A 27,849-nucleotide genomic window follows, 5' to 3' on the forward strand; every position below is an offset into this window, starting at 1 on the left:
TGTGCAATATGAATAAAGTGCAAAAGGTCCGTTGGCAAAAACTAGAAAGGAGCACATGGTGACGCATGTCTCACAAATCCTTTAAAAAATTGTTCCTACCTGTAACTTTACATTTTTCATAGTTTTAACTCAAAGTTTCTAAGTGACATATGTAACTGAGTTAAAGTAAAAAAAAATAACTACATAAAATATGTATTCCTACAAAATTATTATTATTATTATTATTATTATTATTATTATTATTATTATTATTATTATTATTATTATTATTATATTAACCTTAAGTGAACAAAAGGGACTCTTGTTATGTTTTATACTCCTGTGGGAGGTTAGTTGATGTGCTGTAACAACAAAAAGATTATTGTTTTTTTGTGCTTTTATATTTACTACAGTTCTCTGCACCAACCCGCCAACGCCTTAAGACTTCAACCCCCAATTACGACTTCAAGCCCCCTAAAGGGCTAAAAACGATAGTATGGGGTATTTATGCCTGGAAGAATATTGTAATAGGAGTTCAAGCACCCCTATAGTGGATCATACCATTCCATGTTAATAAGCATTCCTCTCGTTTACCTGCCTGGCTCATTATTGGTCAGGTGACTTGCGTCTAAGTTAAGGTGCACAAGCTGCCCAAGCTACAGCATTACGTGTAAGTAGCTTGCTATCTACTTAGCTTTCTTAAATATGCACTTTAAACACACTTTTCCTTACATAAATAACTCACAGGAATTTGCTATCCAACTTTAAATGCTGCTAATTTACCAATCCGCCTTAAATGCTGCTGTCGCGGCACACAGGCTGTAGATACAATTTTTAGCGCTTTTAAGGTGGAACAGAACATTCAAATGGGAATCCACGTTCTGTTTTACATGGACTGTTTGTTTTTTCTGCACACCCTAAGCAGAAATGTGTAAAACTCTTAAAACACTTTTATCATCTACTACAGTCTAAAAAGTGTGTTTTAATGCAGGGAAACTGTTAAGGTGGAAAGGAAATGTGAACAAGAAACTAAAAGCTTATCTTTTTATTAGGTTACTTTGAAAATGACCAATAGCCAAGCTTTTAAAAAAAATGCATTACCGAAGCTATATAAATGCATTCCTATATCTCCTCTTAACATTTAATATTGTCGTCACAGTGTCAAAATATGTGGATAAGATGGGACAAAAGCCTTATCTACAGGGATTTAAGTTACATTGTTATTTTCTATTTTTTTTTTTTATTAAATAACAAACGATTCCTGTGGGAGAGATCCTGTAGAATATGAATAAAAAATTAATAGCGAGAAAGCTGATAAAAGATAGCAGCCAATAGCATTGCGTTTGTTTTTGGAGGATTAACTGTGGATTTTGCTGTATAATATATTATGTATGATGACTATATAGGTTATTGTGTGGTATGTGCTAGATTAGCTAATGTAATGGATTTATCTTTTACGTGCTGTAGACATTACAGTAAGGAAGCGAGACACTGTAAGGATTGTAAGACTTCAGTTTAGTGAAGCGCCTGCGCTGTTTCCGTTTACACCCCGAAGAAAAACTTGACCCCCCCCCCACTGTGTGATAGTCCATTCAAGACTCTTAGCCCAGAGAAGTTGATTCCACCTCTGTTTTGTTAATGTAATTCTGTATTGCTTAACAAAGGTTTGCAAAAGTAATCTTGTGCCCATGTGATTCTTTTAGCTCTTGTTGAACGCAGATTCTTGATGCAAAAAAAAACCCCTCCAGATTCTCTTAATATTTTTTATTGATATTATGCACCATAGAAGGAGAAATATGCAAGTTCCTTCCATTCTTTCTTTGCGGAACATTACTTTTATACATTTAAATAAAAAAATCACAGAATTTCTTACAAACTGGTGATTCTCTTCCCGTCTTGTCTCTTCAAATTCTCAGCAATTCATGGATACTGCTTTTGTTTGTACCTGATACATAATAAGATTTTTTTTTACCTCATTATCCTTAATTTGTTCTTTGACTCACTAATAAGAGTTCTTGATCTGCATTACGTAGCATCTTTCAAATCATCTAAATATATGATGGAGGGTCTTTTATGACATTGGCATGAGTGGTTACCTGGATCACTGTCATTTGATACAGCAGCTGTTAGCTAAATAAGTTCTGAGGTGTAGTAGTTATTTTTTTTTTAATTGAGGAGTTACTTTCTGCTTAAATGCAGTGACCGCACCTATAGATAATGACCCACAATATACATTAAAACAACCCAAGAATATAAACTCAGGAATTAAAAACAAGCATTTTGTAATTTGTTTTGTAATATTTGAGCTTGTGAAAAATAGAAGGATTATTTAAAATCATAAATCCTAAAATCTTAACATTAAAATAAATGGCTAAAGCAGTTTTTTGTTAAACTCTTTAAATGAAAGCTAAAGGTTTAAGCTTTACTGTTAACAGTTTCATATTTTTGCAAATATCAAATCCGTTAAAATGGTGTACAGAGGCAGAATTACATATAGTGTCTCCCTGTTCAAATATGTATAAATCCTTTATGAGACAAGAAAACATTTTTGGCCTATTATCTACTGATATAATATTGTAGGCCAATTATTTTAAATCTGCATCCTGACATTATCTCATAGTGCTTTATCGGTAGCCTGTAATATTCAGCTGTCTGTTTGAGTCATGTGATGGCACTGCTTCCTTTAGCTAATGACTGTCCATGTCAACTAGGCATCATTGCTAAATAGGGTGAACTTGTGAACTGTGTCCATCAAGGTATCTTGACCTTTAACAGAGTGTTGATGAATCTGACACTGATTCAGTATCGACTGTTTCCAGTGTCACTCTCTTGGTGATGCTGTCAGATTCTGTTCTCTAAATCATCTGTTTTTTTTCACCCAAAGAAGACTCTGAAAAGGCTACTCCCCATTTATAGTAACCCTGACTGTCAAACAAATGTGTAAGGACGTTAGGAATGGGAAGCTTCCCACAATGGTGTATTTTTCTGTGCTGAAGGACTGTGGGAAAATCTCCCTTGGCCATTCATACATTTTTCTTCTTCTTTTCATATAATGAGGGGAGACTGACGAACGCAACAACAGGAAGAAAAAAGAACAATTGCCATCAACCACAAAGCTCTTAGTTCTGAACTCAGTTCTTAATGTTCTCTGGACAGGTTAATCATTTTAGGAAGGGTTTTGAGACAAACTCCTCAGCTCCCATTTGTTCTGGGGTGCCGTTTAATTCTTCCACTGTGGGGAAGGAACTGTAACACTTGACATCTTTTGACATTTTGCAGTTAGTGAATATTCCCACACTGCAAGACAGAAACAAAGAATACTGCTCATTTTTACAACCAAGACATGCAGCCAAGCTGAACCTTAGAACATAAAAAGCACACATTAAATTTTCCAGTTCAGTGCTTAATTATTTGTTTACTAATTTGCAATTAATTGCTATGGATTTTTGTGGACAATTTAACATTTATCTAATCAGGCAAAAGAAGTCCAGGCTCTCTCATGCTTTCTTTCTTATTCTTGATCTCTCTTTCTGTCTCTCTCTTACATTTAAATCCGGATTGAGTTTCCATAAAACATAAATGGTTCTTTGAGCAATGCAATAGACACTTTTGGTTCCATAAAGAACTCTTTGTCAAAGAGATGTGTAAGTGTTAAGAATTGTCATGTGATTTAAGGGTTCTCTACCAGTTTAAAGGTCTTTTTCGTGATTAGTGTATGGTGTGTTGTGGTCAATAAATGTTACCCTTCCATCACCTCACACTGACATATGGCTTGAGCTTCAATGGGAATAACATGGCATTGGCATCAAAGATAAATGATTGTTATTATTAGTATCGGCATTGCAAAAGTATGAATGATACCAGAAACAATGTGTAGTGCATTTCTACAGCTATTCTCTGTCTGTGATAAAAAAAGAGGAATTTTTCTTTAAAGGGTATGATGATGCATGAGTGTGACTGTGAAGAGTAGTATGGACCACTACAAAAAGAACTGCTAAAGAACAAGATCCTAAGTAACATCAGCTGACATGAGTTTTTTTTCTCAAATAACTTAACTTTAATGATTTCATAATATCCTAAAGATTTAACTGATGTAAGCTTAGTAAAGTTCTAAGTTTGTATTAAATACTTTTTTTTTAACTAAGCACTCAAATAAACTACACTCCACACTTTCGCATTTTCAGTGAACAGGTGCAGAGAAGTGGTGTCGGAGAACTTTATAGACATTGAACTTGCACTTCATACTCACTAAAATATCTGTAGTTGCTGTTTCTGTAGTAGGTTTCACTTAAAAATTAACCCATGCATCTTCCCTATTGGTTCCTGGCATCATTTATTTGTATAATGGCGGTTTCTCTTACCACCAACTCACCATCAGTGTGCAGTTTTTCTATAATGGTTGGCTGCCTAGCCACACTGTTGTAAGCCATAAGGGCATGTTACCATCTTCTGTACTGTAAAGTGTGACTCCATGCTGGCTAAGAACTGCAATAAAGAAATGAACTGGCTTATTATTCTAATGTAATGGGATGTCATAAAGATGCAGGGCCTTTTCATCCTCTATTAATAAACAAAAAAACAAAGACTAACCATGCTGAATAAACAGTAGTTAGTCATATTTAAGGGATAATAAAATATACTGTTAATCCTCTTATACTTTTTGGGTATTAATTAAATACCTAAGAGAAAGTAGGCCTTGTTTGCGAGTGGTGAGGGGACACGCCTATTATGCACACAATCGATGCCAGGAACCAATAGTTATATTAACTTTTAATGTAAACGTTACTATGCTATTTAAACTCAGCCTAGTTGAGTAAATAAAATTATGTTTTAAGTACAACTAAATAGTAGACATTAATTAAACTTATTCTTAATAAAACATATATTCTGTCAAGTAAAAATCAAATGAACATGTTTTTACTTGAGAAAGTTCCTAACAAAAAGTCAGATTGTGTGTTTTTTTTAATCCACAGATATGTTCAGAACTGTGCTCTTATAATGTTGGACCCTGGTTCTCAGAATCTTTGTGAAAACTTTGTGAGAAGTGGGTTAGAAATATCTTCTTAAGCACATTTGTTTCCTAATTGTTTTTTTCCCCTCTGTAGTGATGGAATGAGATGTTGCATGGAAAACTCTTTACTTGCAGAAGAATTGCATTTTTTCCTGTCAAATATATTTTAAAGGGAATTTAATTGAAAATCCATCCAATCCATTCTTTTTTTAAGGATGGGACGGGGTGATGAGATGTCTTATAGATTCTAAACATTACTAAGTTTTCTCCCTCCTTGTCTCATACCTCCCCCTCTGCCCCCACTCTTGGGTGACTGCACCTGTCACCTGGGGGCCCCTGCCTGCACTCAGGATCAATTTACATAACCTCATTTAGCAGTTCACAAATCAGAGCCATTAAGAGCTGCTAACAGGAACCAAGGGTTCTAATTTAGCCTGCCTTTCACAGTGGGAAAATTGGGCAGCTCAGGCCTACAAATAAAGACTCAGGTCTTGGCTTTGATTGTTGATTGTGATGGTAAATGTACGGGTGATTAGAGCAGATTTTCCCCTTTATTGATTTCCTGCCAAAACACAGCATGCCACGGTCCTGTACTGGGAAGCTAACAGGGTTTGGGAGGGGAACATGGGTCTATGGGAAGTAATGTGCTCTAGTAGCAAAAACAAGTCTGCTTACCTCCATTTTAAGATAAAGGGGTGATTTTTTTTAAAGGAGGTAGATTCCAGATGAAGGAATTATTGGGAACTTTAAAAGTAAATATACATTAAAATTATTTCAGTGATCCAATTAATCATTGTCAGCCCTTGTGAGTAAATACTAGAAAAAAATAGAGTAAAAAATGTTTGCCTTAGACTGGTGTTATAAGATGCTGTGGTTATGTACAATACAAAAGATTGGAAGATTAGAATTAGTTTTGTGAAGGTAATGTTCTGTGATCATAGAAGTACTGCTAGTCCCTTTATAAGTATGTTTATTTTTGGACAGTGGTTAATGGCGGTATAACCCTTGACCAGTTTCAGATTTTGAATACATATTTGCAGCATTGCTGCCTGCAGAACACTGAACAGTTGAAAAACCCACATCCAAATAGTTCAATAATTTGTCTGCAATATTTCTCATTATCAGTTTTATACTGTAATACAAGCTAAACAGAAACAGCTCATTAATAAAATCTATTTCTGTTCACTTCTGTCCTTTATTCCACTGTTTGTTCCAGCTTGTGATCATTCCACCACAAAAAGATTTTTGCATAAAATAACTGTACCATTTTCTTTTAACCTCTTTTGTTTACAGTCAGCCAAATGAATTTAAGTGTGTCATTACGTAGTGGATGTCAAGTGCTCTGAATGACTCTCAAACGGCCTCTCAGTTGGTTGTGAATTTGGCAAAGATCAGCTCACAATAAAAGGGCCGATTCAAGTTCACACATTCTCTGCCAAACTTGTTTGTGTGAAGGTGGTTGTTGCTCTGTGGGCATACATACCTTATAAGCTGGCCAATCAGGAACCTTTTTAAAGTTCAAAGGACTATCAAATAATCAATTAAAAGGTTCTCTACAAATATGAGGTTTGTTTCACAAACCCTTAAAGCAACTTTTATTACTTGAACCTTTTGTGTAACAATGTACCGGTAATGAAGAGAAAATATTTATATGATCCATAAGACCATATTTTGTTCAACCTTTGTGAGGAAAGTACACTGGTTTGATAGGAATGTCAGCCCTTTAACTTATCTGATTTTGCAAAGTGAGTACAAAGTAGGTTGGACCTATATTAAATATAATATATTAATATTTAGAATTCCTTGATTAATTTATTTTTTTAGATGTAAACTTTTTAGATGGCCTGTGTTGGGGGCGGGGTGAGTTTTTGGGGCAAAAGCACTAAAGTCTATATCTGTTCAAAGCGGTGTTAAAAACAAACACACACACACACACAAATGCACTCTCTTTTCACAAGTTGTAACTTCATGAATCATTTTATTTATCTTTGAAATAGAAAAAAATATATATGGAACATGCTGCAAATATTATGTTTCCTCTCTGCCACCCCACTGACAATCGTTTTTCCAGAGAAAATGTATAAAAAGCACATTTTAAAAATACAGTGAGATTCGTGCAACCTCAGTGACATTATTTTTACTTTTTTAAGCGTGAAAGTATAAAAAGCTAATCTTAAAAATACAGGTAGATTTATGGTCAGAAAGAAGCTGTTAATCTTTCCTTTTTAAGACGCAGTGAAACAAACCCACTGTTGTTGCTTTCGCGGTAGCATCCATGTTGAATTGGCTTTAATGAACATGTAATTGCTTGGGATGGACTCGGTGGTCTCAAAGCAAACACAGTCTGAAATTGATTTGCATTCCCACTTTTGGTGCGCGGTTCGTAATTGTCCAGGCGCGCTATTGATCGGCTCCAGTGTATCGCCCTGCATGTGTTTCCCTTCATTAACAGATAACGGGTTACTGATGACTGCCATTCCCGGCTCTAATGCGGCCTAATGTCTACTTTGTTCTCGTGTCATGTCGGAGGGCAGCAGCAGTAATGAGTAGGTGGGTGGGCTGTGTTTTGCCCATCAGTGCTGCAGGCGTGTAGTCTGCTGCTTCCAATGGGATCCGTGGAGGGGTTAGAATAGCAGGACCTTTAGGATTTGGGTAGCATGTAACGGCTGGCCAGTGCGGAGCTCGGGGGCACATAACAGAAAAACAATAAAACACAGGACATCAGGGAATATATCTATCCTGTTGGGTATTGTTGAGCCTTTTTCTCTGTGCTAATTTATCAATGTATCGAGCAAGACCCAACACAAGACACTATATATATATATATATATATATATATATATATATATATATATATATATATATATATATATATATATATATATATATATAGGTTCACCACTTAAGGGAAATATTGTTTTTTAGACTTTTAAAAAGTGAATTGCCACAAGTTGTGTTTTAATCGGTTTAAGATTTGGTATCTAGTTTAACTTTTTTCTCTGTGTGTGTGTGTGTGTGTGTGTATTTGGTGGGGGTGATTGGGGTATCTATTAGACTAGTAAAATAGAAGCATTTGATTTTGCAGGCAGTTGTGAATATCCCGGAAACAGTACCAATCAGGGGGACTCTAATGATGAGCGTTCACCACGATTTCCTTTGCCTCCGAGTTGTGAATGGAGCGTGGAAATGATAAATGATACGACATACGTGCAATTGCCTGCGTAATACAATGGTCACACAACGGCGAGCCTCCGCGCTTCACAGAGGGAATTGCATGTTAGCTAATTGTTAATTTGGGCGACTTCGCGCTGGCTAATTGTGGCGGCTCCGCCAAGCCATTTGCATGATGGACTTGCCACCTGCCTCGACGCGCGACAGCCCGCTGCCCAGGCAAACTATATAATTACTGAACAGCAGTGGGGCAATTTTGACTGCCGTTCCCTTTGTGTTAGATGAATTCTTCCTAATGACATATTTTATTAGGGGGCAAATAGCATACCTCCTCTTGGTTCTGCAGAAAAAGGCATCATTTCAACAGGTCTTAATGTTAAGCCAGGCACACAGCAGAGCCGGCAGCGTTCCTGGCAGTCTCGCGTTCTTGTAGGGATCCTAATGTGGCCTGTTTATTGTCCCTACCTATTTATGTCGCAACTCAAATGATGTATTGGTCAAACATGTATTTAAAGTGATTTCCCTTTCTGAAATCGCCGGGCTGGTATATGCAGCCTTATCTGGAACAAAATCCCTTGATTGTGTTCTTACATGAGCGCAGGTCTTAATAGAGTTTCAGTATAGCATTGTTAGATGGCCATTTCACATCATTAGACACTACTAACTTGACACACAGCGATTTTCTTATTTATTTACATTCAAAATATACATTTGCCAGAATTGCACACATCTCATTAGAATTTAAATGTAATTCGTTTGAATAATGTCTCGTTGAATAATGTCATAATGAAAAATGTCTCATATATCTCACGATATTGTAAATAATGCAGGAAAATGGCTATTATAATATGTATAATATATATCTATTATAAAATGAAATTACTACGGGTTCTTTAATGATGGCATACAAGAAAAAAATCTTATCTGTCAATATAAAGAGACATTTAAAGGTTTAAAGAAACTTCACTTGATGTAAATGTCCCTTATCAGTTGTAAAGTTCTTTACACTCTATTAAACATGTGTCTTCATGGAATCTAAAGTGGTTCCTTTCATCGCTCAAAGAACCCTTTATGGCACTTTTGTTTTTTAAAGTGTACAGTACCATAAAGACCCCAGTTAGACCCCTGCAGCAAACTGGAGGCTTGCATCACTGCCAGTCCTGAAACATCTTCTCGGTTCAGTAAGCTCTCTGTCAGCCTGATTTAGACCAATTAAGTTAAACCGAAATACACGTTGTGATAATGGAGTTTCCTTTTGGAAACATGCGTTAGCAAGCGGCCTGTGTTTAAGCGACAAAAAGTTGATCAAAAAAGCAGCGAGTGAGGTGATTATACGCCATTTAGTAGGGGACCCGGTGTTAACACGGTTAGTGATGGGTCGGTGGCCACCAAAGGACTCCCGCTGGTACAGTACAAGAACAGGGAAGAGTACCACTTGTCTGCTTGGCGTTTAAGCATGCGTAATCGCACGAACCAATTTCAGTTCAGAGTTTAGAGAATGATTTGCCACTAAATACAATAAACTGTGCTTTTTACCAAGATTAACTATAATTTCTAACCTTGCCTCGTAAGCAGGATCAATGCAACATGATGGTATGTTGTAAATTAGAAATATTATTTTTTTATACTTTTAAACTGAACCAGAGATTTTTTTTAATTTTACGTTTGTGTTTATGTGTCATTGTTGACTGTCACTTACTCACAGTTACGACCAATATTCATTAATCAACTAAACGGCTGCACTCCAACATAGGAACGAATGGATGCGCCATAAGATTGCTGCCCGAGAATTTATCACTTAATATCGAGCGTGGAAATCAGTTCGCGGGTCTTTCTTCACCGCGTCACGAAAATAGAGCATGAAAACAGGGAGGCCGAAGACTGCGCAATTCACAAGCATTTGCGGTGCAGATCTATCCATTCGAAATTTGTATTTAACAGTTGTAGCCATTAAAAGAATAATTTTCTCTAGAGAGAAACAAAAACCGAAAGCAATAAAGAAAAAGGGGAGGTAAGAAAATGCAGGTTTTTGTTCATCGGACGGAAAAAGCTCCATTCAGATAGCGCTGAATGCGCTGCATTTCACTGCTGCCACAATTACACTGAAAGGTCAAGTATTACAGCATCTCGTGTTCCGCTTTGCATGCTAAGTATTTCTCCTCGCAAATGACCCGCTTGTGCGCACACAGTACAATAGACTAAAGAAGCAGATGCTGGACAATTAAAGATAGTTTTTTCTGCTTCTAGTTGACAGTAAGATTTACCAAAAGGATGTGATTGCAGGTGATGTGTAATTGTGCAATTTGTCACGTACATTTTGGAAGTAAAAAAAAAACGCAGAAGCAAAACATATCTTCTGTTCATTGGCTGATTTTTCTTTATCTAGGTTTTATAAATCGAACGCGAAAATTAGATGAGGTGAAATAAAACTCAGCAGCCCATATCAGACGTTTAATTACACCCAAAGGCTGCATCTCTTTATCGTTGTATTTTAAGCACTCTATTAACCCAGCATATCCATTATAGACTAGTTAAAAGTGATGTGTATTTTAATCCAATCAATCGTTTGTGCGGCTTACTTGGCAATAAGTGATCTAAAGAATCAAATGAAATCAAATCTAAAGTAACTTTATCCCGTATTTGCATGTAAAAGAAGTGCTTGTTGTCATCTTTAAATTGTTGAATTTAAGGGTTGTGATTTTTGCACAAACACGTTTGTGTGTCCTAGCATCATTACACATGGTGCAGGGTTACAAAGTCCAGATCTTTAAAATACAGCCATATTTTATGGACTGAAGCACGCTTCTGTAGTAATGTATTATTTGATTTATTACAAAATAGAATTATGCAGATCCTCGTTGTTTGTAATAATTTTACGAAATTACGCCTTATCAAGTAATAATATTTGACACTCTAATTTTCCTCTACAGTAGAAGCAGTTCTCTGCTGCAATACCGTTTAAAGTCACCTTCTAAGAATTTTGCAGGCAATTATATTGCAGCAGAAATACGTTTAACATGTTTCCTTTTTTACTTACGTTCTTTACCACAGTATAACTGGTAACGAGCGCTTTCAGCACCTCGGACAGCGCACAAAACAGCTCCAGGCGCGTAAATAACTTTAATAATTTATCCGCAATCATAGCCTAGGACTAATGGTTTTAAACACTAGTGTTGTTACAAATTTATTTTCACAATGGGTCGCCGAACCAAAAATTAGACTGTGTAATGAAACTTGCTATACATATACATATGTGTATATATATATATATATATATATATATATATATATATATATATATATATATATATATATATATATGTATATATATATATATATACATATATATATATATATGACGTTTGGGTGCTTTAAAAGATACAGCTTTAAATGAATGCTATCAACACTCAACACTCTCACTGTTCATTTTCAGTGTATGACTCATCATTAGGCTCATCGCTGCACTAGTTCACCACTTGAAAGAACAAACTTCAGTTAATCATCTAAGCTGTGCACTAATATTTATTATTTATTATTTAGATTTCTATATTTCAAAATAATATCTCAAGGCATGGCCCTACTGTTATCAAACCTAATCGCCAGTATGTATTTAACTCTTTTCAAATCCATGATTAAAATGCTTGTTGTTGCCCAGTACTTTCTTCGTGTCTCAGCAGGTGGTCCTTAAAACTTAGTATTCACAAAACCGTGAAACAGATGACAAAAAATGATCAGGAACGGTTACAAAGGTTAGTTCTGCAATGTGGGCTTCTGAATGAGGGTAAAGCAGAAAAGCAAAGCTCGTGACAACTTAACTCTCATGATTGCACTGAGATTAGGGTCTAATTGAAAGGAGTAACTGAGACCTTTGCTCATAAAGCCGCCAGGACTGTCCGTAGTTGTACATCGTATGAGTTGAAAGGCAGCAATGAGAGCACACACGCTTCCAACGAGTTATTCTCAACAGCGACAAGTTTCACACAAAGACCACACACCGAGCTTCAGACATGTAAATGTAATCTGCAGTCTTTCATGGTAGATTCAACAACAAGAAAGTTTCGAGCAAAACCTAATAGAATCTCTGGGCGCATCCGGATTACGGTTGAAAATGGCTGCCTTTGCACATTGTGTTAAACGGTAATTCTTCGTTTTTAAGTGAACATGCATTATTCTTTGTGTATTTGGCTAGCCATCCGAGCCAGGCTCGACGAGTGTAATGTAGTGGTCGCCATAACATCCATCAAATAAATTATCAGGCTTGTCTCTTGCAGCGCTGCAAACAAATTGGAGAAGATGGACCATACATCGAGTACACCTGAAAAGGAAGTAGGCCACGAATATAAAATCATAAAATCAAATGCGCTACAAAGTGTACTTTAAGCGATATCACATAGAAATCAAGTGTGTGTGTGTGTGTGTAGTGCGCGCGTGTGTGCGCGGTGTGCGAGTCTGATTGTGAACTTTTGATTTGGTAAACAAACACCTAGTAAAGCGTTTGTATCTCTTTACACTATTTTAAAACATGTTTCTTTGAAGAAACAAAAGCGTAGCTCCTTTAAGTGTACAAATGTTTAAAACAGTGATACTAATTAAAACATATATAGATGTTTTAAAAAATATATTCTGTTTGAACATAAGAACTGACAGTGTAAGATACTTTATATTAGATGTCCTTCAATGAAGTATGTGCATTTCAAGCACCACCGTGCAAATGTAGAATTTTAAAAGTGCAGAATAGATTCAGCCAATAACAAATTATTTAATATTTAATAGCTCTAAATAAAAAAAAAGGTTCCTAGGGCCGCGACAACGATGGAGGAACTGTTGATTTAAAGTGAATCGGCTGATTTAACGACCCTTCATTCAAAAGAAATGCGCCATTACAATCAGGGACGCATTAAAACCTTCCAGTACTGACGCAAGGTCGCTGTGGCTTGCTGGGCCTCCGTATTATTCACAAATACGTTCACCAGGTTCAGCCGCTTCTTGATTTTGACACGTGAGAATGGGTTGGAGAGCCGCCTAGGCTTACAGCTTGTAACTGTTCAAAAATTTCTTTCTCTACATTCCCCGAATTAATTTTCAATGTACCGAGTTTTCTCCATATAAAAGAATTGAAGACATTAACCTCTCTAAAAAGCCATCTAAATGCAAGCACATTAAGCTGTCAACAAACAAGCCGCCAGGTGGAATAAACAGCTGCCAGGATTCCGTATGAGTCCCAGAGTACAATGGAACAGGGGAAAACTCCAATCCACTACTTTAAGGGAATTAGCATTTATCAGCTGTCCCTTTCGTTTTAGTTAATGTGAACCTAATGTGCAAATGCACCGACAACTATTAATGAGCTGTCAAGAAATGTAAACATCTTTTAACAGGCTAATTCAAACAAATTATTACACGAACCATACGAGTATAGCATACGTTTTTTTTTTTTACCTTTGTACACATTAAATATGAGTTGAGATGATTGAAACTGGTGTATTATATTGACCACAGCACAGGACTTTTCGTTTAGAGCTTTGTTTAAAACCTCAATGCATAAAGTTTGTAAGGAAAATTAGACTTCACTGGAGAATACTTCAGGCAATTCTCCACATAAAATTAGAATTATGCACAATACAACATACTGACTGGAACTTTTGCAGTATAGAACGTGGGATTGTTTTTCTCCCGGACGCTATTCTTTAGTCTAATTTGCAGCAGATATTCTGGTTACGTATTTAATGAATATGTTTACATTTAATATGTTTACATTTATTCGAAAAATCTTAGATCATCAAAATACAATCAGGAAAAAAACAGGTGTGTCCAAAGTGGTTTTCTAACTAGGCTACCATAGCCCTTTACTCTTCACTAACACACGCGCTCGCGCACATACATAATGTTTATACACTTTATCAATACGTAAACAAGAGGGCCATTGCATTTTCCCCTAGCTTCTCCCCATCACTGTATTGATAGACTATGTGTATATTGTCTTACACTGTTATTTAGGGGAGCACTGCTGTTTGGTCAGGGATCTGATTGATAAGCTTGCTTTTAGGAGCGTTTGTTTGATGTGCGCAGCTTTTAAAGGAGTGGAGACCTCACCTTTACTGACTCACTCGTGGCCAGACAAACGCTCGCGGTAAAAAGAAAAGAAACCCCAAAGGGCGCCGACTTCACAAAAGCTCTGCTTTCGGTTTACCTTTGCAAAAGACAAACAAGATTAAGGCTTTCAAATATAACTGAAGGTATCGAGCGTGAAATAATGTGCGGATTTTTTGCGGGGTAAGTGAGCACTTATAATGCGGGTGCCAATTCTGAGGCATTTTCTTCTGCAAGAGAGAATGTGAGCTATTACACACAGTAAAAAAGGGACCTTCTTGGCTGAGATAAAAATAAACGCACTTCACATTTTGTAGCTAGCTCTTTCTCTGTCCTCAAATGGGGCACACACACTTTAGAAAAATTAGAGCATTTCAGAAATGTTGCAGCAAAACTGGTCCTTAAATGTATACATTTTTTTTTCAAAATTTAAAACAAAATATGCTATGATATAACTACACTATGACTGTATAATTCTATGCATAATTGGCTAAATTCTGACAAACAATTATACTAAAGGCGTGTTAGGAATTAGATTTTTTTTCATAATTTATTAATATGATTGTATGACTGCATTTAAGTCAAATATCTATAAGTTACAAGGAAATGAAACGTACAAATACAAATGGAACTCAAATAACATGGAACCCTCAATATTGATAAAAATTTATACAATATACATATCGCTAAAAACTATGTATTTAATTCAACCATTTTACAGAAATGTACAAGCTACGGCTTACATTGCAATCTATAAGAGTCAGGTTGAGAGGAGGCGTCTGTAGGGGACAAAAGGTTTTTTGCTTTAATCCGTCGGGAATGTGGGTTTCTTATTGTCTCCGTTTAAAAGCTATTATAAATAATTCCATCTACTCCGCGATCTTTGGACGCACATCCTGGAAAGGTCATCTCATTTTTCTCAGTCTGAAAGAGCTGAATTGTTGCTCGTTGCCTGTATTTTTTTTTGTATCCCCACCAGTCTGAGGAAAATTTAGGGGGTCAAGCATGAGAATGGGCAACAGCCGCTGTTCGCATGACTATCTGATTATTTCAGTTTTCTCGTTGACCTGTTCAGGGTAGACGCCGAGACTGGGTAGCACAGTTACTGTCTGTCAGTCCGTTTGTCTGTCTGCTTTATTTTATTGTCCACTCCGTCGTCACCACGTCCTGCCATAAAGCAGAGCGGAACAGGGTAAGGCCGCGCCGTACTCAGTACCGGAAGAGTTCAGGTGTGACAGACCGGACACCTGAGTTTGGAGGGACGGGGGGCTAGCGCCGTGCTGCCCCAAATCTGGGGACTGTCCGGCACTGCCCACCTGCTGGCTCTGATGCTGCCCCATTGAGCCGTTGCTGGACATGATCATGACGTTGGCTCCCTGGTGGTGGTGATTCTGCACGGCGCTGTTGGGCGTGTGGCCACTGCCTTGGCAAGGCTTGCCGTCCTTGACTAGCACTGGCACTGCCACTCTCCGAGGGGACTGTTGCTGCTGTTGCTGACACGAGCCGCCCTCCTGCTGCATTTGCTGCTGAGACACTTTGTCTTTGGCCTGCCGCTTCATTTTGTAGCGGTGATTTTGGAACCAGATCTTGACTTGGGTTGGGGTCAGGTGAATCATGCTGGCCAGGTGCTCCCTCTCGGGCGCGGACAGGTACTTCTGCTGCTTGAAACGCCGCTCCAGCTCGTAGACCTGAGCTTGCGAGAAAAGCACGCGACGCTTTCTCCTAGGCGCGCTGCTTAGAGAGCCCATGCCTTTGCCCACGTCCGCCAAAGAGCCCAGGCTGCTCATGCTGCCCATGTTCATGCCAGAGGAGGAACCCATGAAACGAGAGACTGAAAGAAAAGAGGACTAATTAAATACAGCAGATCATACTGTAATGTTACAGTAATGATGATAAAGAATACTTGACATTAAATAATTTTACGAAAACTTTAATATACAAAGCATAACAACAAAAACAATATTAATAATAAAATAATAACAGTAATAATGATAATTAGACAAAATAATAGTAAAATATCATTAAAAAAAAATCAGTAATAATCAATACCATTCATTTTCTTTCTGGTATTTTCACTACGCCCAGTTACGCCAATTATGCATACGTGATGCTCATCCCGTTTTCTTACATTCGCCTTAAGCAGGGTCAACGCTCAAGAGCTCGTTAACGGGCTGAGTGGATTTGTTTGAGCTACTACACCTGCCTCCTTTAACTCCGCGAAAACAGCCGTGAGCAGTAAACCTCACCCGACACCGTGCATGTGGACCGTATGCCATACTTTCTAAAAGGAGCTTGTTCTAAAGGGTTAGCTGTACTGCTGTATACAGGTGTTCTCCTGAACTAGTGTAAACTACCTAATAGCTTGACTAAAGGAAAAATAGTCGCCTCCGTGAAAACCGAGTCAATTCCTAAAGTGCCAAAAAAGGTGCATGTGACACCTCGCGTCCTGTCGTATCAGCCGACGACGACATGCGTTCTCAAGTGCACTTACTTGTAGAAAAGCGCGGGTCAGGGTTTGTTCCGTACCAGCTGGTGGCTGTCGTGCTGCCCCTCATTCCGTCCTGATAAGCCGGGGGCAGCTCGCTCATGTTGCCCAGGTTCCCGTTGCAATAGCCTCCCATGGCCGTATGAGACAGCTGCGAAACCCCAGCCGCGGTCATGTGGTAGGCGGCGGGCACCGTCCCGTTGTGGCCCATGTGGTGCTGCTGCATGGTCGCCTGCGTGACTTGCGGTTGTCTGTACGAGGCGAGAGAAGCACCCAAGTTGCCGCCCTCCATACTTACTTTTTTGTAGCTCTCCTCAAGAGGACTCAAGATATCGGACACTGAGAAAGGAGTCGTATGTTTGGGGCTCATCGACATTGTTTTGTGCTGGCGAGGGAAGAAATTAGAAGGCAAAAGCGAAGCCGTCCCTTCTCGTCGCTGGCCAGCTTCCTCTGGTTCCTGTTGCTTTTCGTGCAGCGAGCTGGACACGTAAGAGGGAGCCTGGAGTCCGCCTTAATTGGCTTGAGTGGGAGCTCGAGGCTGACTTTCGTTTGTTTTAGCTGGGTGCCAGGTTTAAGACTACCATCAGAGGCGGGGCATCAGCAGCAGCGAGGGCAACAATACAAAGCGACGCTGTCATCTGTGCACCAAACGCAAAGAGCCCCATTACGTGGTCGCGAGCTGCCCCTGCCATCCCCCCAACCCAGCAAAACGCGCGCACATGCGAGACCCCATCAGCGCGTGAAGGTGTGCTGGTTTCACTTTCAAGGTGTAAATGTCTTTATCGCTCTCGGGGTAATGTCGGGGAACAAAGTGATGGATGGAATATTGACGGTTGGAGTGATGTTTATGAGGGGGGCCCTCTTAATGAGAAGTGCACACGCAGACTTGAATCTTTGAAAACCCACTCAGTTGTTAGAAAGAAGAAAAAAAAAACAGAGAGGCAAGCTTGAGTTGAACTCCTGACTTTTAATGGCCACAAGAGGCTTGTGGTGATTGCAGGCGTGTTTACATTATTGCCCCATCGTACTCAGACATGCAAAAGTGCCCTTGCAGTGAGGAAGGAGCGCTAACTGATAATAAATAAATAAATACATATGCGCGTGTTAAGAGGCTGCGTGAATGATTAACTCTCCGGTTTTCTGTGTGATACATTATTGGGCGTACGCAGAGTGTTGTCCAAATTCCCATCGACTCCACACAGACGCGCAGTGTTAAAGAAACCCGCTCGACAGAAGAAGGAGGAGGAGGAGAGGCTCTCAGGTAAAGTTAACGGCGCTCAAGTAGCCTGCAGCTCTCCAGCTCTTTATCGCCAGGCAGGTACACACAAAGCTCCGCTCACTGCGCCTGGTCGCAGTATGTGGCCTCCTGTACTGGAGACATTCTGTACTGAATTAGTTATTAAGACACTAAGCAGCAGATTTTTGCAGCCGTTTAGAACAGCACGGAATATCTGATAACTACAGAAACACAGGTCAACGGATCAGTTAGATCTTTCATATTTATTTAAATATGTATAAAAACATGTATATAGTTGGGTTAGTATAACATTACTACTGCTGCTACTACTACTACTACTTCTACTACTACTACTACTACTACTACTACTACTAATAATAATAATAATAATAATAAGAGGAAGAATATATCAAATAATGCTTTATTACTGTGTAAATTATGTGGACTTTTTCGTTGCTGCTACAATCATTATTATTATTATTATTATTATTATTATTATTAGTGGTGGTAATAATAATAATAATAATAATAATAATGTCAAATAATTATTTATTATTGTGTACATTATTGTGTATTTCCGTTGCTACTACTACTATTATTATTATTATTATTATTATTATTATTATTATTATTATTATTATTATTACTATTACTATTACTATTATTATTATTATTATTATTATTATTATTATTATTATTATCGTTGTTGTTGTTTTATTTAGACCTATAACAATTTGTATAGCAGTTAATGTGAAAAGTTCATTTTCAACAGCTGATGAGCGCTAAGTGCATACCTTAAAAGTACCTTTATGTGTTTTTTTTGCAAATAAACTATTTCTTTATTGTTTGTCTGTTTGCTATGTGCAAATGTCAGGGTTTTCTACTCTTCCAATAGTTATTTTCACATTATTTTTCGTTTCTATAAGTGTTATTATTTTATTAATAAACTACCAGCCAGGTGGATTGTGTTAGATGTGATCGGTAACTTACCGTAAGGTAAGCAGAATCGTAAATCTGAAATTACTCCCTCCTGTTCAAACAGGTGATTTACATACACGAGAGTAATACAACCTTTAACACAACCAGTAAGCAAATGTGGTGTAGAGTGAATCTGGAGCTGAGTGTGTGTTGATTGCTTAATAAAATTACTGTTTAAAAACATTTAGAAATGTTCACATAACCCTACGTAGCGGAAAACAAGAGTTAGCGTTAGTGCATAAATATTAACACAACAAATGTTTTATTAACAATATTATGGCGATTGTTAGTAATACATGTTCGAGCAGTATTTTGTATTCATTCAGAGTATGTGTAAAAGATTGTGGTATTATGGCATGACAGTTTCTATTAATTTAGATTTATTTCTAAATGGAAATCGATCGGGCGACAACCGGTGATGTCAGGCAACCACATTTAAATATAAAAAAAATATGCATACAAAAATATCTTTGAAACAATACTATCAATCTGACAGACTACCCGCTTTAATCATGTAATGTAAAGCGCATGCGATTCTTCATTAGGTTTCACTACAGGCTGACGAAAAATTAAGCAGAATTAAAAATATTGCTTATCCGTAACGTGTAAATCTCAATCTTTGAGCCTGGTCTGCAGCCCCTGCAACCACATTAAAATGATAGCAGTTTAATTAAATTGCCGCCAGATAGGGCATGTAAAAATATAAAGCTTTAGCCCCCTCCCTCCCGCTTTCTCTGGCTCTCTTTTATTGTTTTGACTTGAGGGTAGACAGCGTCTTCTGGTGGTTATATCTTGAACAAACGTCAGCAAGGTCAGTCCCACAGCGCTTCTTTCTACGTTTACATTAATTTACTATCGGTTTAGTTTAACACAAACAACTCTTCACAATTTTAACCAGTTCTCGATCGTTTTTATGCTTTTTTTGCTTCGCTTATGTTAACTCCAGCTGCCACACAGTTGTAGTGGCAGTTTAATTTAGTTTGTTTGTGGCAGTATCTGTTGGGCCTGGTAGAAGGTGAAGACACCTTGGCACCTCGCGGTGGTAATGAAGTGTACTTCGCACAAGCAATTATAACAATTAGACTCATAACGTCGTTCCTTCGAAGTCCTGGGCCTCCTTAAGCCAGTATTCAAAAGCCTTTTTAATTATCTACATCAGGCAGAATCCTTTGTGCTGGAGCACGGCTATCATGGTCAATTAACTATAATTAGACAGAATGCTTTCACTTGTCCCTTGGAAAAAACACAACGACAAACGCTGTATTTGGGCACATGTAAGCTTTTGTTTCAATCTAAACCCATGGTTTATTGTATGTCGGTTCATGAACGACAGTAGGGTGAGCTTTACATTTCTGATCAGTGGATCTAAATGTATAAAATTACCAAATGAGCTCTACACTCTTCATCACTTGTGTCTTAGGAGACAGAGAAGAATGTGTGATGGAAATAGTAATAAGGAAATCGTTGCCTGTTTGCGTCTCTTCAAAAGCTCTGACAGAACTGATTATCCATTGCCCCTGTACACGAAGAATCACAGTGCAGGCCTGACACCTAGTGGACAATATTGTGCAATTTCTTTGGGAAGGGTGTCACTAGGGACTCTAGTACTTCTTAACCCTGTATCAGTAGAAACCAAGCAAAAAAGACTGACCTCAAGATGGAGCCAATGGCGCGTTAAGCCTCAACCCACGACGTGTCCATTGCCTTAGATTTCTTAACATTTAAATGAATATTCCAGAGCTTTCAAATAGTTTATTTACTCCCAAATGTTATATGTTTATGAGAGGTTGATGATGTAATCATGCTGGTACATTGGAGACAAAAATGTTTCATCACAAAAATATAGTAAAACTCTTAATGGGTTTTCAAACACACTGTGTAACGTCGTTTTAAGAGGCTCTGAGGCCTGATGCATATCAATTCAGATTAGATAAATGCTGAAAAAGACAAATCTGACAACCAGCACTTTTATACACAATACATTTAGCTATTTTATAAACTACACAGTACTGGTTATATAGTTGTCATTCCCTTGTGCACGTATTTTAAATTATATGATTAAAAAGAATATAAGTGCATAACTATTATGTTTCAAATAGTCTAGCAGTGAATTATGAGTATTCCAATTTAAAATATCCCCAGCTATCCTTTAATTTTTTTAGCCTCTTCGCTCACTAATATACCCCCTGTGATTTATAAAACATTTTCTGCTAACTTTTGTTGTTTATAAACATACATTAAGAAGAATGTAAGTGAAAGTCACATCCTATCAATATAATCCCCCTCTTTCTCACATTCTCTCTTTACAGAAAGCTCTTAAAGCCTGTCTTTGTGACTCTCACCAAGCCCACCAAGTTTTAAAACACCATTGTGTGCTTAAACCCCATAAATTTGTCACCCAGGACTGATTAAACATCATGAGAATTGAAACACTGAGGATTTTGTCTAGGTCCTTTTGGAGCTTGCACAATGGTCTTTTCACATGGAGACCCAAACAAAAAGCGGTGAAGGCGCTCCAGAGCGCTCCAGTCACCAGCACGGCGGCCTCCATATGTGGGGCAAGGTGGCTTGAGACAGGACAAAAGGCCAGGTGACGGAAGATGCGCAACAACCTCTACAATTAATGACGAACAGCTTTGTGGCTAAAGCAGCCTGGAAGAGAGAATGTAATTGCAGACACATAGCCATCTCAATAGATCCTTATTTTATGTTATAGCTCGCATTTGTAGGGTGCATTCCATACATTATTTTATTTTATTCGATATGATTTGGACGCTTGCATTAAAATAATAAAAATACTATTTATCTTTAATTCTTCCATATATATCATGACGTGAATTACAGAATGGACATTGATATCCTTATAAATAGTTAGCTGCCCGGTCAAAGAGCTAGTCTGTGTCCAGGCCTAATCCTGCAATGTTTACCTGCTATTCTAATGCTGAGTTTTAAAATACGACTCAGGATTGGTGTTTGCTCTTCTCTGCTGGGTGGAAGTGAAAGTCTTAACATTATAAAAGCCTTTTGCGTCTCGCTGGGCACTTTACTCTTCAACAGCACCATCAAATCTTTAATAGTACATAACAATGCCCCGGATTAACCAAATGTGTCCAAAAAGAACAGTAACTGAAGTGAGGTCTGAATTAAAGCAATCATTTCATTTATTTGTTAAATTATTTTAATTATTTTTAGATATTAAAACATAATACTACTACACTGGTGGAGTGGGTTCTCTCCACATACATTTTAACTAAGCACCGAACACCATAAAATTACCATAAACCAGCATGAATGTTTTGTTTAAAGAGGTTTCATTTTTACTTACAAACTTCTAACAGTGTTTTATAGTGAGTGAGAGGAATGCTTAAAATAAGGAGTTCAAAACATTTATTTTTATTTTTTTGTACAAAAAAAACTCTAACTCTGATATGATGCCCAGTTTTTCAGTTATTCTCTTATCTTATATTTCGTGTTTCTATAAAAAACATAAATCATCTTCTTAACTACTATAATATATATTCACACACATTTGGCCTGACAGCCAGTTTTTCAGTACGTAGTTTAACAAAACTTCACAGAAAACATGAGAAAACAAATACACTAGTTCCTAAATATAAAATATAATATGTGCAAATTGCATTTACTCAGTCAGTGTTTACACTATACATTTATAATAGTCCAAACAGGCGCCCTGCACGCTGGATCCATGTCGGAGGGTTCACCAGAGGAAGTGAGGTCTGTGGTCCTGAGTAAAGTGCTGGTACTGGGGCAGAAGAGCGAACGGCTGGATGCGCTGGAAACTCTGAAGCCCATAGGGCGGGATCGAGCAGACTCCCTTTTCTGCCTCTGCGACGCAAGTATGATAGGGTTTCCCATCCCGAACCAGAACCGGTACAATGACCCTGCGTAGAGACGGTGGCTGACCGGCCTCCTGGACCCCACACTCTGTCCGTGCTCTCTTCATCTTATACCTGTGGTTTTGGAACCAGATCTTGACCTGCGTGGGCGTGAGTCGCAGCGCGCGCGCCAGGTGCTCCCTCTCTGGCGCAGACAGGTAGCGTTGCTGGCGAAAGCGCCGTTCCAGCTCGTAGGTTTGTGTCTTAGAGAACAGCACGCGTCGCTTCTTCTTCTTTTGCTCCATTTCCGTGGCTTCCTCGCCGTTGCCGGTAGAGTCAGGGGATGTCTCGGGGTTGCTCTCATCGGAGGCTAAAGAGATAAAAAGCAATAAACATTTAATTTGAAGTATTAATAAATAAAAAGAGATAAAATAGCCTACCAGACCACAACCTAATGAAAACCCATGCATGCAATTACTATTTTTTTTTACAAGACATCTAGGACGAAGCAAAAATGTATGAATGAGCAGAAGTCCAGAAAAGCAACTTATTTTTCTTGTGATCTTAAGAGAACATAGTTTTGTGTGAATAACCAGTATTGGTTTCTCAACTTTTTGTCATGATAACACGGTACAAAAAATAAGTTGTGATCACAAGAAAACAACTTTGGTCATAGTAGGATGACAAGAAAATTTGTGACTTCAACATAAGGCCCAGAAAAATATAATTAACTATCGCCATTTCTTTACATATGTATAAAATCTTTCGTATGAGCCCTTTATTTAGCACTATCGCTAACTCAACAAAAACACACAATTTCATAAATGGTAAAAAAAATGTTCTCGGTTCACCATTGTGATTTAATGTGAAACACTTTTGTAATCTGAAAAGGTGTAAAACCTATATTCAGGACATTTTTAACTTGAAAAAATGTTTAAAATATTTTTATGAAAAAAATAACCAATAGAATAAACCAAACGAAAATTTTCTATTCTCTCTTAGCACACTATTCACAGTTCGACCAGTGTTGTTTGTTATGCAGACTTACACACGCAGTGGCCCCTGTCCCTGTCCGTCCAGGACGAGTACGGAGATCCAGTCAGTGCATGAAGAGGTGGAAGGCAATTGGCGTTCTCGGCATCATTTTCTGGTAAGTCCAAAATACTCCTTACGGTGAAGCTAAACTTGGTGGGCACAGCCATTGGGTGGATCGGGTTGTAATTCCAGCCGATGTGTCCCTTCCCAAAGAGTTGTATCCGAAGCGTAGCTGTGGAGTGGTCAGGCTCGGTAAGTGACAGTGTGTGTACACTGATGCGCCGCTGTTTATATAAACACCACTTAGAGCTGCTAAACAGTGGTGTCTCCTCCCTGGGCCCTCCTAAGTACCTCAGTGACTCGAGTGCTTAAATCGCAGTCAGGGGTATGTGTGTGAACTCGCAGAAGAATGGTCCAGCCATGTCCACAATGACTGAAGGAAGCACTCTTCATCATTACAGATTCGTAAGAATTCGTGAAAAGTAGGCAAACAGATAATGGTAATTGTTGAGGATGAATCACGTCTTGGGTGGCAAGTGACAACAAGAGACACCCCCTCCTCCCCGTACCCTCCCATCCACTCCCACCCCCGCCCAAATAACATATCGGATATTTGCATACAAAGTGACCCATTGGCGTTGTACAGTTGCCTATTTTAGCCGTTTATTGGGGGTGTTGATACACGTTGATGAGCCAAATACAGTAGAAACAAACACTTTCGGAAAAAATAGGAAAGTAAACCATTGATCCTTAAATTGACTTCCAGTTCGAAAAGAAATGACATGAGAATAGCTTAAAGCTTAAAAAAGGCACAGAATCCAAGCGTGTTTCCTTATTTGGAACATGCAGTTCTAAACCACATACACCTGTATCTGCAGGATTTCCACCCATGTCCAATCATTGCAGAATTTACACCTTAAGAATAGGAAAGTGAATGAAACGTAATCTAAGATTGTGTGCATTCTTGTATTTATAATCAAATTTGTTCGTTTGATAAATTATGTTTGAATAAAGAAGTGGTTTCATCTTAGTGGTAAAACCTTATAACTTATTCATTCACATTGGTGCTTGTTTTTGCTTTCAGATGAGAAGGACTTGAGTAAACATGGCTCACTCTCTAAGCAGAGAAGGGAACTTGCATGTTGGTGACGGCCTCGCGACACGCCCTTCACTGGCCCTTCAGCGCGCGCCAGGGCCTGCGTCCTTCCCGATTGCTGTCGGGCCCTGAGCGCGCGCCGGGACTCTCTCAGTCCGAGCGGTGATCCCTCTTCTTTCTGGACGTCCTGGGTGGTCGGGTGCCAAAAAGGGAACACACATACATGCCAAGTAGTGAGCGGGGACAAAAGAGGGAAATGTAACCCTGCGTCAGAGACCCGTTGGAAGCATTTGTTCCAGTCAAGATTTTGCATTTGTTCAGCGCAGAAAATAATGCTTGATTGACGCTTGCGCACAATGTCCTTTAACTTTCTGGGATAAATCCGTGCTTGTTCCTTGTTGTCATGGTTTTCAATGGGGGCGAATGAGATCTGGGCCACTATGTACTGCTCCGCGTCTACTGGCCAACAAAGTCTATCCTGAATTATTAGTTATGTGCTTAAGAGCATACTTAAAAAGCTTTTAATCCAAGCCAATTAAAAATTTTATTTGAGTTACATTTAAACAACCAGGATCTCATAATCAGTGACACAGCCCTTCACAGCAAAAATAAAATGATAATTTACACTCACATTCTTAGCATCGTTAGCACTGTTATGTAAAACATTATTCAGGAATTTTCCATATGTTTTTATTGACCTACATGTATCGTCACTGCATCAGGCACCTCATATACTGTCAATGTATAGATTACAGTAGGGCTTGTAGCAACGCGTGTCCAAAAGTTTGTCAAGCTCTCTGCAAGCTCTCTGCAAGTGCAAACGATAGCTCTTGTGCACGCAAGTTTGTTATACCAACGACCTCTTGTGTCTTCTTAATCTATTAAACACCCACAGCAAGAAGGAGAGCTTACACGCTCTTCTCTCTAGAGTCAAATATTTACCCAGGCACTACAAATAAGACAGAAAGCTGAAAGAATCTCCTCTTCCTTTTATACAATAGGTAAGCCATTTCAGATACATTGAAACATGAAACCTTTTTTCTTGTTGTGGGACAGAAAAAATAATTCACGTTTATTCACGTATAATAAAAATACTCGGACAAAATACACCGAATGAACACAATAAAAATGTTTTATATATTAATAAAAATAGCATTATTTTCTTATGCTAACTACAATCTATAACGAAAATACGTCGCTAATATATATTATGTGATTTAAAGGGATTTTTTTTACATGTGAACGCTTATATCTTTGTTTAACGTAGTCGTTGTGTTTCTATATTCGTTATGGTGTAGTTAGCTGAATGTTTTTGGACAGTTTTAGGTAATCGCCATCACAGTAAATAAAGCGGAGACATAGCACGGCTATCTGTATTTTGGAAATCCTGCTTTTTCCCAAGGACAGAAGCTTTGTGGCTTATGTCTTTCCTGTTATAATCCTTTGAGTGTATGTTCTTTTTATTACAGGCAGTATGAACCCATGCTATTTATGTTTATGTTTTTTGTTCTGGTCAGCTTATTTTTTATTTGATACTATATATCAATTTATTCCCAAATAATATATACATACATAATCAATTTTGTAATGTTGCCATCCGTTTTCAAAACATTAAAAAAAATGACACCAAGCTAGGAAGTGTTTTGAGCGTTGTTTTGTTCCATTATTTCTGCCAGCGAATCTTAAGATATGCAACGTTGCAGGATTATTTTGTATTGATGACTGCAGGCAGGCCAATCGCAATACGTCTTCTGTTGCAATGCTTTTTAATATGTGCACATTTTTAATATGTGCACATGTGAGTCGGACCGCCCTTTACGGTCACAGCGAACGTATAGGGCCTCAAAATTTAATGAAGACCGCTTGTATCCCTCTTGCGTCAGGGTAGGGAGAGCTAGAGTAAATTTTTACATATGCGCTAAACCAACACCATAGTGTCCCATATCAAACAGAATATGAATTAAAACTATATTTAATTCTGAAAGTTCTTTACTATTCAAATCTACTTTGAAAAGTAAAGTAACTTAATTATTTAGAGAATAAACAGCTTCGTTGGGTTCTTTTTCTTCGGTTCCACCTAAAGTACTGCAGCTGTTAAATAATTAGTTTTGGCCGCCTGCTTTTTTCTGTTCCACCTCATATAATGAGGGAGTTTAATTCAAGTGCTACAATCGTTATAGTTACCATGTAGTTAGTCCACCCTAATTTCTACATCTGCACTGTTAAATTTGTTCATCTTGGCGGGAAAACAGGAACTCAAACTCTGTCACTTTAAAGCAAAAACTCTGTAAAAAGCAGTCTAGAGATAGTATATGGATGAGTTATTACACTTCTCCTCTATCATTTTAAAAAGAGTCAATTGTTATTAAGTCTATCCAGCTAAATTAATACTAAAGATTGAACTGACTTGACTTGACTTGAATGGAACTGACTGCAACACATATTGCTCTAAGATCTCAATATACATTTCTGCACTAATTTCGCCATCACAGAACGGCAACCCAACCCCATTCTATGACATACCCTGGCTTTTAGCATTTAGGCGGATAACAGTCTGGATTGTCGTTTTGTCTTCAGTCCATATTTCATGGCATCCATTTATAATAAAAGCAGATTTGAAAACAGATTTGTCTGACCAAAATATACAGATCAACATTTCAGTCTTTATTTCCAGGTATTTACATCTGGGTCTAATACATTTTTCAGAAGATAGCTTCTGTCTGGACCCACCTATTTTTCTTGTGAGCAGTATTGGAATATTTAAACAGAAACTTTAAATAGAATAAAGTGAATAATACTTAATATTTACAGGGGTTGGGCAATGAAACTAGTGTGGGAGGTTTCATGGTTAAATTGGAGCAGCCTGGTGACCAATATTCATTAATTGCACATTGCACCTGTAAGAGCAGAGTGTGAAGGTTTAATTAGCAG

At 38.1% G+C, this 27,849-nt stretch overlaps 2 protein-coding genes and 1 long non-coding RNA gene across 3 annotated transcripts; 1 reads left to right on the forward strand and 2 right to left on the reverse strand.

Annotated features, from left to right (window-relative positions):
* Positions 1–309: 309 nt before the first annotated feature.
* LOC107197695 (uncharacterized) lies at positions 310–26,543 on the forward strand. The gene is made up of 3 exons (XR_001518716.3): positions 310–649; positions 23,830–23,937; positions 24,907–26,543. It is a non-coding gene; the product is annotated as an uncharacterized LOC107197695 (long non-coding RNA).
* nkx2.1 (NK2 homeobox 1) lies at positions 14,933–17,514 on the reverse strand. Its single transcript, XM_007252551.4, has 2 exons — positions 16,743–17,514; positions 14,933–16,082 (listed from the first exon to the last, which is right to left on the reverse strand). The coding sequence occupies exons 1-2, from the start codon at positions 17,110–17,112 to the stop codon at positions 15,409–15,411; spliced, it is 1,044 nt and encodes a 347-aa protein (XP_007252613.1). The 5' UTR covers positions 17,113–17,514; the 3' UTR covers positions 14,933–15,408.
* nkx2.9 (NK2 transcription factor related, locus 9 (Drosophila)) lies at positions 22,322–24,319 on the reverse strand. Its single transcript, XM_007252568.4, has 2 exons — positions 23,836–24,319; positions 22,322–23,157 (listed from the first exon to the last, which is right to left on the reverse strand). The coding sequence occupies exons 1-2, from the start codon at positions 23,987–23,989 to the stop codon at positions 22,670–22,672; spliced, it is 642 nt and encodes a 213-aa protein (XP_007252630.1). The 5' UTR covers positions 23,990–24,319; the 3' UTR covers positions 22,322–22,669.
* Positions 26,544–27,849: the final 1,306 nt, after the last annotated feature.

Source organism: Astyanax mexicanus, chromosome 14 (genome assembly GCF_023375975.1).
Source record: "Astyanax mexicanus isolate ESR-SI-001 chromosome 14, AstMex3_surface, whole genome shotgun sequence".
Lineage (NCBI taxonomy): Eukaryota > Metazoa > Chordata > Actinopteri > Characiformes > Acestrorhamphidae > Astyanax > Astyanax mexicanus.